We start from the raw sequence: 12,799 nt of genomic DNA on the forward strand, positions 1-12,799 counted from the left end.
ATGAGGAGCTACAAGGCTGATTGCAAGTTTTGCATAAAGATACAAATTTAATTTTCCATCCTTATTAGCTACCAACTAAATTACATTATGTATTTTATGTAAGTAATTATGAAGCAACTCCCACTGGAAAAATGAATGCTTCAAGAGCTACATTTGTCACACAGCTCGTGCACACTACTGACTTGAAGTTTAAAAACAACAGCCAATATATGTCTATTTTCATACAGAACTGTAATCCAATACAATAAATTACATGGGGCATGAATCAGTAACTGTTGTGGAAATGTACACAATTTTCCTGTTGTAGATTTTGAACCCTATAGTCCCATCCTCTCAAATATCAAATACCAGGTACCCTCCAGCCATGACTATTGATCTCCAACAATGCTAGATGAACCAAATGATGAGCAAGTACTGTGGGATCAAGATGGACAAATAAGTCTGTGCTTTCGCCTATATTACAATGAGTTCCATTTTTTGAATACAAATTGATCACTTTGTGCTTATTTTTTCTTCTCTATACAGTGTAAATACATCAGAAAAACAAAGGATCTAGAGGCCTCTGGCATGGTTATACAGGGACTTGTTTAGACTGCAGGCAGAGCCCTCAAGAAGCTCAAGCTCTTCCTCGCATATCAGGATGGTATCCAGAGGGTGTCCATGTCTGATGAAGCCTTGCTTGCTTCCTGATAATCCTTCCAGTTCACGTATTCATAGAAAAATTCTGGCCATTGTCATCAAAGAGCCTCTTCTCAGCAACTGCAACAGCCTTTCAGGTCATTTCAGTCCTGCCCATTTTGATGCAATATAATGTCAACTGAATATCAAGCATGAGAGCAGTTAGCATAGCATGTTTGGAGAAGATAAAAAGTAGAAGAAAATACTACTATGAAACAAAGGATATCCGCCATGGTAGAGTAGGCCAAGATCCACCATTACGATATGACAAAGGCCTCAAAATTATGCTTTTTACTAGACAAAACATCTCAACCCCAGTGCTCCGAAACCTAATACCTGAAAATGCTGTTCACAGAATTTTATATCCATCTATGTATAAAATAAAACATTTTATGTATGTTTCCTAAAATATTGTCATTTGATGTTAATTTGCAATCTTTCAGTAGTTATATTGAGGACAGATGTTGACCCTGTTGGTAGCATCTTGGAAATATTCTTCAGTCTTGTAATGATATATTGTTAGTTCAGCATCCGTCTATTTAGCTTCTGTTCGAGGTGGTACATGCATGAATATTTTACGTTACACAGCATTTTTCTATGTGTGGATGTACTGTATTTATATCTTTGAAAATCTTGAGAACTCACAAATTTTGGTGATCTTTGATTCAGAAAATAGGTGTTCTTAGCCTGTCTTTTATCTTGTTTTCAAGTGTCTTCTAACTTCTATATGCAATTTGCACTTTCTGCTCTTTCTAGTAATTTCAATGCTCAAATTACTCATCATTTTAAATTCTCTCTCTCTCTCTCTCTCTCTTTCAATTTATATGATGGAAGAATGAGGTTCTCTAAATGTAGTAGTGTAAGAAAGATGCCAGAGGTGCAGTTCTGGCGGGGTTGAAAAGTCTCACATCCATCCTATTCATTTCTTGCTCAAATTGAAGTTCTCAAACGTCATGTAGTAAGAACTAGGTGGATAATATGGTGCTGCTTCTAGTGCATCTGCTTGCCTCCACTGAGGCTCTCAAATGTGCTTGCTGAATGATACATTTTTTTGAAAAAAAAAAAAAAGGGCATCCCAGTGGCTCCTGCTACTTCAAAGTTTGCAAAGGGTCGAATGTACGCAATCTTAACCTCACGAACAGAACGACTGTTTCCATATTTCAAACTTATGATACCCACATTAAAATGGAGCTACTTTACCACATTAAAATGGAGCTACTGTTGCGCCAAAACTTACCCTCTAAATGATACATAGTGAGAGGTACAATTATTTTCAGTATATATAACATCAAGCCTTTGAAAGGTTGGCAGTGCAAGCATCGTAAAAAGATGCTTCAAATTATTTTTCTATGTCTATCAACTTGTACAATCATAAAGGCCTTTGTAAATGGACAAGGTCATGGCAAGCAATATGATTTTTTTTTTTCATAAATCTTTTAGCTTCTTGCGAGTTGCTTTCCAAGTGTCTCCTTAGAAAGCATATAAACTGGTTTTTGATGTACACAGGTTAATGTTGGAACAAAACTATAACTTCGTGTTTTCATTAAAAAATCAAGATTTACATATGCTCTGGAGGTTTTAGTAGAGATAGGAAAATGCTTGATGAATTCAAATATGGGACAAATTCAAAGGGCAGTTGATATATCATTAGCTATTTCACTAACATTTCCACCACAAGAAAAATAAAATATTTGGCTAAAATGACATCAATTAAGCTTGAAAGTTCTATATCATGATGATGAAAAAGAGTAAATTGCATCAGCTATTCCTTAGTATGTTTCTTTTTCAACTTCCGCAAGCATTGACCATAGCAATATGATTGACCACAGTTCTACATGTTCATTAATATATTTTTGATATGATACATGATTATAAATATATCTAAACATCCCTTTTCCTTAAAGAAAAGAAATAGAAATACACCTGTTAAACTGGAAGTGTGTATTTGCTCCAATAGGAGATCACAGCCCCTTATACCTCTTTCCCATGAACCGACAAATGTATTGCATGTACCATATTCTACTAATTTTATATCATTAAGATAGATCGATCTAAGTAGAGTGAAAAAAAGCCTGTTTTGAAATGGATTGCATCTAGATCTACCCCATGTACATGCTCTGTAGAGTTGGTATGGGCAGTACATGTACCCTTTCGAAGGAAGATTGAACCATGTGAGCTCCCAAGCTGAAAAGAAGGCATTATTTCTATCACACTTTGCTAGTACTAATAAAGCTGGATTAATTTGGCATATATACATGTCTAGCTTTAATTTGTGTGAAACCCACATGATTGTTTATTCAAAATTATTGGATCTAGCCAATCCACAGTTACCGAGATCTAGATTTTTAGATCAAATGAATCCATGCAATTTCCAAATTTGGGCTTTGCTCGAACTAAATCTAAATTGCAGTTAGAATAGATTGCACTGTTGAATATTAAACCTGGTGCGGACCCATGCAAAACCCGGATTATGAACCGGGTCCAGTTATGTTACTGTCAGGTTTAAACGGGTGCGGTCCGGGTCGAAACTAAGCTCAACCCTGTACATTAGCCATCTCCTGAATGAAATAATTGAATATCTGCATCCTTGGAAACTCTTCACATGAAAAGAATGAGGTCAGAGTAAGAGAAACAGAAACATAATTGAGACGGGAATCACGATGTGGATTGTGTCTATTAATAGCTAGCTTTCCCTAACACATTCTTTCCATATCATTAGAATTCAGTCTGTTCCTTCTCCACAGTCATAACTTAGAGCTTTGGTATGATAAATATGGTATTATTAGTTCTTTGTTATGTAGTTTACTGCTGAAGATTATTTCTTGGTTCCATTTCCATGGTGAAGTTTGATTTGAAGCTTTATTCCTTCTCTTTCTGGTTTTTTTACTTTTGATGTGTAGGAAAAATTAAGTCTAAAATATTTTTTTTTTCATGGTCTATGAAATATGAATTTTGTTTAATGGATAAGGGTTGTGATATTGAGGCTTTCTCTAGGGAGAAAACATTTTGGAGCTCTTTTCCCAACCAAGTGCTTCACTGTGAGACTTCAAAAGAGGTCATCATCATGGTAAGTTTAGTTTTTCTTTGTTATCTGTCAAGAGTCAAGCCTTGAAAGCAGCATAATTTGTCCTTAGTTCATGAAAATCTTCTTCATAAAATATTTGAGTGCTGGTGTTGTCTTGGATGTTTTAACAAGGTTGCAACATGATTGATCTTTTTTAAGATCCGGCGCAAAACCAGATCTAAAAGTCACAACCTCTGATGCATGGTTTGATCTTGTTCGATTTCAATAATTTGAAGTCATCAAACAATTAGTTGAAATAAATATACAATGAAAAAAGTGCTCAGGATCTAAAAATTTAGATGCCAACAAGTCCTAAAAATGGTAAAATTCAGTATTTAAGCCGATCTCAAATAATTGCGATCAGGCTTTGTCATCATCATCACAGTTAGCTCAGGATTAAACACAAAGACGAACTTGTGAAATTTGAGATTAGGCATGAGAAGTATGTAAATTTAAATTTGAGAATTGAATGTGAAGTATGTAAATTTATTATGGTCTACTATTTCCTGGCAGGCAAGGATGGATACAAGAATGACATGGTGCTTTATGATCCTATTCATTTCATTGACAGATGTCGATGCAAGGCATAAGGTTGAGTCCATGACAGTGAATGAAGGTGAGTAAGGTTAAATCTAGTTCTCTTCCCCATGTCACCTTATATCCAGGAGTCTCGGTTCAAACTCTGACAAACGAATGTGAATTGTGTAGCTATACAATCTAGTACTTCCTGCATTCTAAAGCAAAGTAACTTACCAAAATCTTTAGTGGAAACCTAATTAACCCTAGTTAATTTGATATTGAGGATTTCTAAGTACAATATCTTTGAAGAGCACATTAGCATAAAATGAACAATAATACTTCCCATCAATTTTTGTTGGAAGAAAATTACATAATCATCTATGAATGCTAATCTTTTGTCTTGACAAGTCACAATGCTACACTGCTTATATATGTGAATGCACTGTTGGCTGATGATGATGGCTAACACTGTTAATTGTGTATCATGCTTAGAAACTTTAGGAAAAGCTGCGAAAATCTCAAGCACCATGAAATTGTTTGAAGAAATTGGCATACTTTCAAGTGAAGTATGTCACATTCTGCCTGATGATTTAGAAGCTAAGGTACAACAGCCTGCTCATATGCTTGATATGCTTGCAAGGACCTTTCCAATGTGGTTTCTTATTCTATAAACCTTTATGCTTGTATCTTTGAAGTGTCTAGAGACATCAAGGACTTTTCTTCATCAAACTAATTTGATGTTCCAAGGACCATTCCATGAAGAAAGCCACTGCAACAACTCAGAGTTGTGCATCGACGAAGACAGGTCTCTAATTGGAATTGATATTTTTACGGAGGAAAAGATCCTTATGAAGGTAAAATTTAAATTAAAAAGCCAAATTTCTACATAACCCATCATGCATTATTATATGATCTTAAGTTTTCTTGTTGCTAAAAATCTCATTCCTGGCTTTTCTTTTATTTTTTTTAAGAATAATGGTGTGAGTGCCACCATCTCAAGTCAAACTTGAGATCTCTAGCTTCCTGACACAATAATTACGGAGAGGAGTGCCAACCAACTTAGACAAGTTCATTGGGCAATTTTATCCATGATGTTTGATGTCATGAACATAATTTTATGCTTTTTCTATTAGCTAGGGAAAATTAATTTGACAAAAGAACATTATGTTTATGCTTTCACATAGAAGGTTGTGAGAGTATGCTTAAATTAGAAGAGGTAAATGAATATTAGACCCGGAGGGGGGGGGGGTGTCAAACTTGAGATCTCTAGCTTCCTGACACAATAATTACGGAGAGGAGTGCCAACCAACTTAGACAAGTTCATTGGGCAATTTTATCCATGATGTTTGATGTCATGAACATAATTTTATGCTTTTTCTATTAGCTAGGGAAAATTAATTTGACAAAAGAACATTATGTTTATGCTTTCACATAGAAGGTTGTGAGAGTATGCTTAAATTAGAAGAGGTAAATGAATATTAGAACCGGGGGGGGGGGGGGGTTGTTGAGTTCAACTAGTAGGTTGTCTTGTGTCCACCATTGCTATTTTAAAGATATATATTGCCTTTGTCTTAATTTAGGTAAGCTACTTTTTATACCTTAGTTGCAAAGAATATTGTTTTTTTTTGGTACAATACAAAGAAATTGTTAATAGTTAATGGGTGACTTATGAAAAGACTGAAATAAGTGAAAAGTTAAATCAAATAAAATATTAAAATAAAATTTTCATTTCTTATCTACCTACTATATAAAAAAATAAATACTCATTTATGGGCTTACAAACTTTACAATCAATAATATCAAAATTTTGTTCAGTTCTGTATATAGATAATGTAATGTTTTATTATTTGTATAAAAAGTATAATGTTGATATGCATCTAAATCTATATTATATTAAAAAATTAAGGAGAATTGAAAATTTTAAGTTTTCTCTGAAAGATTCTGTATCAACTTTTGTCCTCAAAATGCCATTAGAATTTTTCTTTTTTCCAAAATTACCAGTCTCTCTCCAATTAAATTTTTACAATGTTGGAAATCCAACTACTACAAATAAATGTCCAGTTTAATTTCTAGGATAGCATATTACCTCTATGTTTCTTTTATTTATCGATCACTTGATCCATTCATTTATCTTACCAGAAATCAATTAAAATATGAAAGATCATTTAACATTTAAGATATTAAATTTTTAACTGTTAGGTTAATTAGTTTAGAATTTTCCATTACCATAGGTCATAGTTTCTTTTAAATCACTCTCGTAAAAATTAATTTAATATAATCTTTTGGCTTAAATAGTTTTATTTTTTATTTTAAATTTGCTTTTATTTTAATTTTTATATTTCTATTTTATTTTTTGTTAAATGCATGATGCAAACTCGATTGCTATATTTTGTGTGATAGTTAATACCAAGTTTTACTAATATCTTCTAATTAAAACTCTTAATTTGACATTGTGAAGAATCTGCCTTCTCACTTTAATCTTTTCTAAAGAAGTATATATAAAGAACATGGGTGGTATGACTTTCGATTACCTTAAATACCAACATGCCTAAACCGATATACTGATAAAGTGTCAGGGTGGATCATATGTATATAAAGTCACAACTATATCTACACAAAATAAATCCGAATAGAATAGATTAATAAGATTCTCTTATTATACATTGTAAGATGTACCTTTTTTTCATTATGTTCTCTATTATACTTCTTGCATTGATATATCTAGTTTGCAAATGTATTTTTGTAAAAATAATTGTTGGGTAAAAATGTTAGAATGTTTATAAATTACTCATATACTATATATCTAGAAAGGAGCAAATACAATAGAATCACATTTTATTTGATGCTCACTATACTTGCCTTTTTATTTGTTATTAGATGCTTGAAGAGAAAGGATGTGTTGCATGCCGTAGGTTTGTCAAGGAGCTAATGACAAAGTTAAAACAGCCTAAAGCAAGGGTAACTCATAAGTTGGCTGATCAGATATATATTTGTATTATTCCAATTATTCTTCTTGTTTCATCTTATCTAGAAAATTATTTTTCAGACGAGGATGGAGGAGGTTCTTATCGAGTATTGTGAAGAAGTAGAGGAAAATGAGCAATTAGTAAGTGCAAGCTCTCTCTAGACACCAAATAATTTATTAACTGAAGATTAGATCTTCTGCAAATTATTTAGAATAGCATAACATATTGAGTAATATTATTATGAAAATCTTATTAATTTGTTTGCAGTGCAAGGAAACAGTTTATAAATATGCCCCTCGAGTTCTATCTAAACTTGAGAAGACGAAGCCCTCTGACTTGTGCCGAAAGATGGGCATGTGTAATGAGGAGATGACCATGTGAAGCCTATCTTACATCAAATTGAAATGTCATTCTAGCTATCATTTTGCCTTCATTCGAAATAATCAACAAGGAGATACTACTTCTTGGAACTTTTGAATAACATGTGTCATCGATACACATTAATTATCTTTGCTTCCATGTGTGTAATCGCAATTACGATATTGTTTACAAATGTATTACATGTGTTTCACTTATTTAAAAGACTCATCCTATCATTCTTTGAACATATGTTTTGTCTTTCTTTAAGTTTAGTTAAATTTGAAAAGGAGAATTAATTCCGAGATCAAGATATTTTTGTTACTAATCATTCCAAAAATCCAGAAATTGGAAAGCATACATGCATAAAATCCGATTGCTTATGAGAGCCAACCATGGAGGCTTTTGCTCAAAAATTAGTGCCAGTTACCATCTCCTTCAAGCATGCTTTCAAGACAGGGTTGGCTGCAATGGCTTTGGCTATTTAGCAAGAACATAATGCATGAGTCTTTTGGGAGAAGAAATCATCTGCTTTGCGGTAGTTTTCACAATGCTCGCTTCTTTGCTGCTTTTTGGGTAGGCATGGCCCCAACAAAGGAGTGAGCTAGATTACAAATTTCCAAATCTCTCTATTGGCCAATACGCTAGGATTCTAACCATCCCTTATCTAAAGTATAAAGTTCAAGAACTTGTGCTTGGTATCTATTCGTGGGCACTCATTGTATGCTTTTGTTTTTCTCTTCTCCTTAACTCTCTTGGGCTTTTGTGTTTGATTGGGGAGACAATGATATTATGACTATTAGAAAACAAAGCCACCCCCCCAACCACAAAAAAAAAAAGAGGAAAAACATAAGGCTATAAAATGAATATAAAATGTATGAGGCAAAGATACGACCTATTACAATAGTTAAGCATGACAAGGCCCGGGACAAGTACTTTTGAAATTATTGTGCATTTAACGAGACTGACATAATTTTCTTATGGGAATATCATGTGGATGATGAAAATATAATTTATTTTCAGATAAAATATTATTATTAAATATGTAGATGAAACTATTGAAAGAAATACCCCAGTGCCTTTGGAAAAATTAACTCACCCAAGTAAATGCATCTATCTATCTAGTTGAACAAATTAAAATATTAATCAACATCCCAAATTGTGAACATTTCCCAACAATTTTAAGGAATAACTTTGTCCTTTAATTAAGTGGCTAGGAGCTCTTTTGCCCACCACCCATATACGTTAACTCTCACTTCGATTGTCTATAGAGAGAGGAGTGTGCCAGAAAAGCTTGCTAACAAGCAAAAAATAAACGAGCCCAATGGCTATGCTAGGTAGATGCACGAGTGTGCCACCAGCATTTGATTAGCCAGAAATAGATTAATCACGGGAAGAAAATGAGAGTAGCATGGGTCTAGCCTTCAAGAATTTTTGTTACCGCGACACCACTTATTGTGAAAGAAGATGGATAGGTCGGATAGGGTGTAGCCAGAGTTATAGCTGAAGAAATCTGTTGTTGCTGCTACTTCTAAAGTAGAATCCTGTTGATAATCTAAGAGCAAGATAAAGTAAAAGAAATTAAAGATAAATTGGATTATTGATGTATCCAAGAGTTTCTTTCTCAACATTTCTGATATTTATAAGTGGCTCCTCATAACGGGGTAAGATAGATACTATAACTCCTTTTAGACACTTATCCTTGCTATTATTTGCTAAATAGCCTATTACTATTGTATATGATAACTAGTGCTACCCCTCCTCTCACATCATGTGCAATAAGAAGATAGGTATAACTATCCCACTTCTCTCATATTATGAATAGTGAAAAGTGGTGTAACTACCCTCTTTAGATTTTGCTCTTGTAGAACCTCGTCATAGGCTGATAACCCTTACTCCTCTTAACTCTGTACTATAATCATTTGGCCTGCACTCTTGGTATTTCGGTCTGCACCTCTCTTGCTATGTCGGTCTTTAGATTACAATTGGTCTGAATATAGTGCAAGCACCTACACTCTATAACGTATTTTCTAAAATTTTATAAAATGCTTATTTTCCTAAAATTTTTCTAATAAATACTATTTTTTTATTTTCTACTTTTCCTGTTCTCCTTAATAAGCTATGGAGGTTCCCTAATGCTACTATAAATCCTTACTGAACAAAGCCACTCATTATCTAATAATTCTATACTTGCCCCTCTTGCACCATGATAACTGATAAGTCTCTTGCTTTAGACACAAATAACAATTATTTCTATCTATTCTTCCACCCAGTTAGTCACCAAATTTCACCCAATAATAGCCCTAAAATTGGACTAGGGAAAGCTACAAGCTTATCCTAACATGACCTGCTCAGATGACATTTCTCTTTATTTCTGACAACACTTCTTATAATCTTGTTAGCAATTTTTGAAGACTTGCTATAGAAACAAATATTGATTGCCTGGATTGTTCCTATCAAACTCTTTCTTCAAAATAAGATAGCTGATTACTATGAGATTTGCTCCTTGAGAGGAGTGCTATTTTGGAGAGACATAGGATACACAAATGAGATATTTCATTATGACCCTATCAAATTCACCCAACAGGAGAGGATATCTTGTTCGATAGCTTCTGATGAACCCAAGAATACACCATTAATTACCTTCAAATATCGGAGCACCTCTGACTATAAGACCTTATTCACAAGTGCTGAAAGAAGATGAACATAATTAAATATAAATATGAATTTCATAAGTCACTAAATGTTACATGGCTTAACCAGAGTCAAAGGAATAACTTAAGGAGGGTTAGAGGACTAACTCTAATTTTTATTAAGTAGAGTTAAATGTCTAACTCTAGTTTGGATCTTATCAAATGCCAAAGGACTAACCCTAGCATGAAATTGATTCAACTAGAGTCAGAGGACTAACTATAGATGCATCAAAAAAAGAGTTACTAATTGGGGCCGCGGGACCAGTAACCAACCATATCTTAGTTTCAAAGTATAAATTTAGCAGACTACGATTTGATACTTTAAATGATCCAAATTTAATATGGACTGGACTTGATTTGATCTAATCGAGGTTTACTTAAAATTTCATTGATCTTTTTGGGACCCCAATTGGATTTGGCCAATCTTGGGATTTGACCCTCTTTTAGGTCTAACCCATGCTTAATCAAGCGCATACAATCTTAGATTTTAAATTTGAATCTTTTCACCTTTGGGTTTCAGATATAAATTTCTCGACTGTGTTTGTACCCATTTTCATGGATGCAAGTTTAGGGTGATAAGTCTAGTTAGAATTTTGATTTTCATGTGTACATAGATCTAACTCTCTTTCGCTTAAATCGTATGCTTTGAAGATTAAGTTGGGAATATGCCCCTATTGATTAGTTTTAACCTTTTACAATTTGGTTTAAGCTTTATAAAAATCTTTTTTCTATAAAAAGCTATTTTTTATTTTTTTAAAAAAAATTCAACGAAATATAAAATATTTTTTTTATTGATCATATATTTCTCTCTCCTCTTTCTGATTATCCAATGAGCCCGTAGTGGTAGGTAAGTTCGATGGACTAGCTTCATTGTGACGTCCGGATATGTCATCCGACTTAATGGCAAACTAGTTTTTTTTTTTTTTTTGGATTTATTGGCTTATAGGTAAAGCTGAGCCGAGTTTGAGCTCAAAAAATATTAAATTTTATATAAACTCTACTCGGAATCCAAATAGAGCTTAAGCCCGAAGTGCGGCCCATGATGAACTCCACTTATAGATATAATTACTAGCATTATGTTTGTGCAATGCGATTTTAAGCTATTGGCAGGACAAAACTGGATGCATTGGAAATTTGAGAAATATTCACACACCATCAAGACTCGCTTCGAATTTTTTTAAAAAATTAAGAAATCAAAAATTGGTGTCAGAATCTTGCGGTGGAGGGGAAATCCCAAGTGTTTCCATCATATAAAAAGAAAGATGTAATAACAGACAAAAACTTCACCATTTTACCCCACTATATATTTAACAATTATGAATGTTTTAATAGAGATAGAGATAAGGCCATAAGAAATTAACATCCTCTTAAGTATTGGATACAAAAGTAATCATGTGGGCCCGTTTAGTTGGGCCCAGCTGGATTTCTGGATTGGGATCCACGGGCATCTGACGTGGATTTCATTAATAATAGGTATCTGGTCACCATTCAGTGAACATAAGTGCACTACGGTCCAATCTATCATGTCCACTTGTCCAGAGAGATGACAAGCTATTAGGTTTTGTTTTTTTTTCATTTTTCTTCTGTTTTAGTGTCATGTTGCCTGGGAAAAAACAGGAAAAACAAAATCCCCCATTTGGATGAGATTCCCTGTTATTTGAGTTAAGTTCTAGTCCGATCCGCTTTGTACCCAAAAAAACACAAAAAATCCGATCCTCTAGATCTTTTCTATATATATATATATATAACATAATATAGTAGAAAATTTATTTTAACGAGATTCATTGGATTCAGATAAAAAATTAAAAAATATATATTTTTTTTGATTTAGAACTTCGAAGAGTCCAACCACGGTAAAAAAAAAACTCCAAATATAAAAATAAGACACAACCTTTTTACTCTCTCTTATTCTTTATCTTTTTTATTTTTCTTATTTCTGGATCTAATTTGCATCAAAGGTTCCCCATGTTGATCAGCATCAGTGATCTCTTGTACCCTTCTTTTAATGTACAAATTAGTTCTTTATCTTCTACTACATCAGATTAATCAGCATCATTCACGTCTCCAAATTATTAGATCGGATTTTGGTGGCAACACACACACAAAAAATATATACTTAAATTGAGTAATTCCTCGGGGCATTAGATAGATTGAAAGTGCAAACTCAAGTGAATAATAAAATTGAAAAAAAATAAAAACACTCATAGAGATCTCTAAGAAGGAGTTATTAGGGCATTAGATAGATTGAATGTCAGTTTACTATATATTTTTTTTTAATGGTTGGGGTACCAACAATAATTTTAATAAATGATTAGGGGAACGCCCGAGTCAAAAAATTTAAAAGAAGAAAAATAAATCAGCACATTAAAAAAAAGAAAAATTAAAAAATTTTCTTATGTTTGGTTCAAAGAAAAAAATTTTAAGAAAGTAGCTAGGAGATGGAAGAAAATTTATGTATTTGTTAAAGAAAATTATTTCTCCATTATATTTTTTTGTTCTCTCCTTACTTTTTACTTCCAAAT

The 12,799-nt window shown here is 33.2% G+C and overlaps 1 protein-coding gene across 1 annotated transcript; it reads left to right on the top strand.

Annotated features, from left to right (window-relative positions):
• Positions 1-3,394: 3,394 nt before the first annotated feature.
• Positions 3,395-7,834, top strand: LOC120106800. Its single transcript, XM_039119847.1, has 8 exons — positions 3,395-3,440; positions 3,673-3,745; positions 4,256-4,358; positions 4,754-4,863; positions 4,957-5,115; positions 7,139-7,219; positions 7,308-7,367; positions 7,495-7,834. The coding sequence occupies exons 2-8, from the start codon at positions 3,743-3,745 to the stop codon at positions 7,606-7,608; spliced, it is 630 nt and encodes a 209-aa protein (XP_038975775.1). The 5' UTR covers positions 3,395-3,440; positions 3,673-3,742; the 3' UTR covers positions 7,609-7,834.
• Positions 7,835-12,799: the final 4,965 nt, after the last annotated feature.

The sequence above is a fragment of the Phoenix dactylifera genome, unplaced genomic scaffold (genome assembly GCF_009389715.1).
Source record: "Phoenix dactylifera cultivar Barhee BC4 unplaced genomic scaffold, palm_55x_up_171113_PBpolish2nd_filt_p 000638F, whole genome shotgun sequence".
NCBI lineage: Eukaryota > Viridiplantae > Streptophyta > Magnoliopsida > Arecales > Arecaceae > Phoenix > Phoenix dactylifera.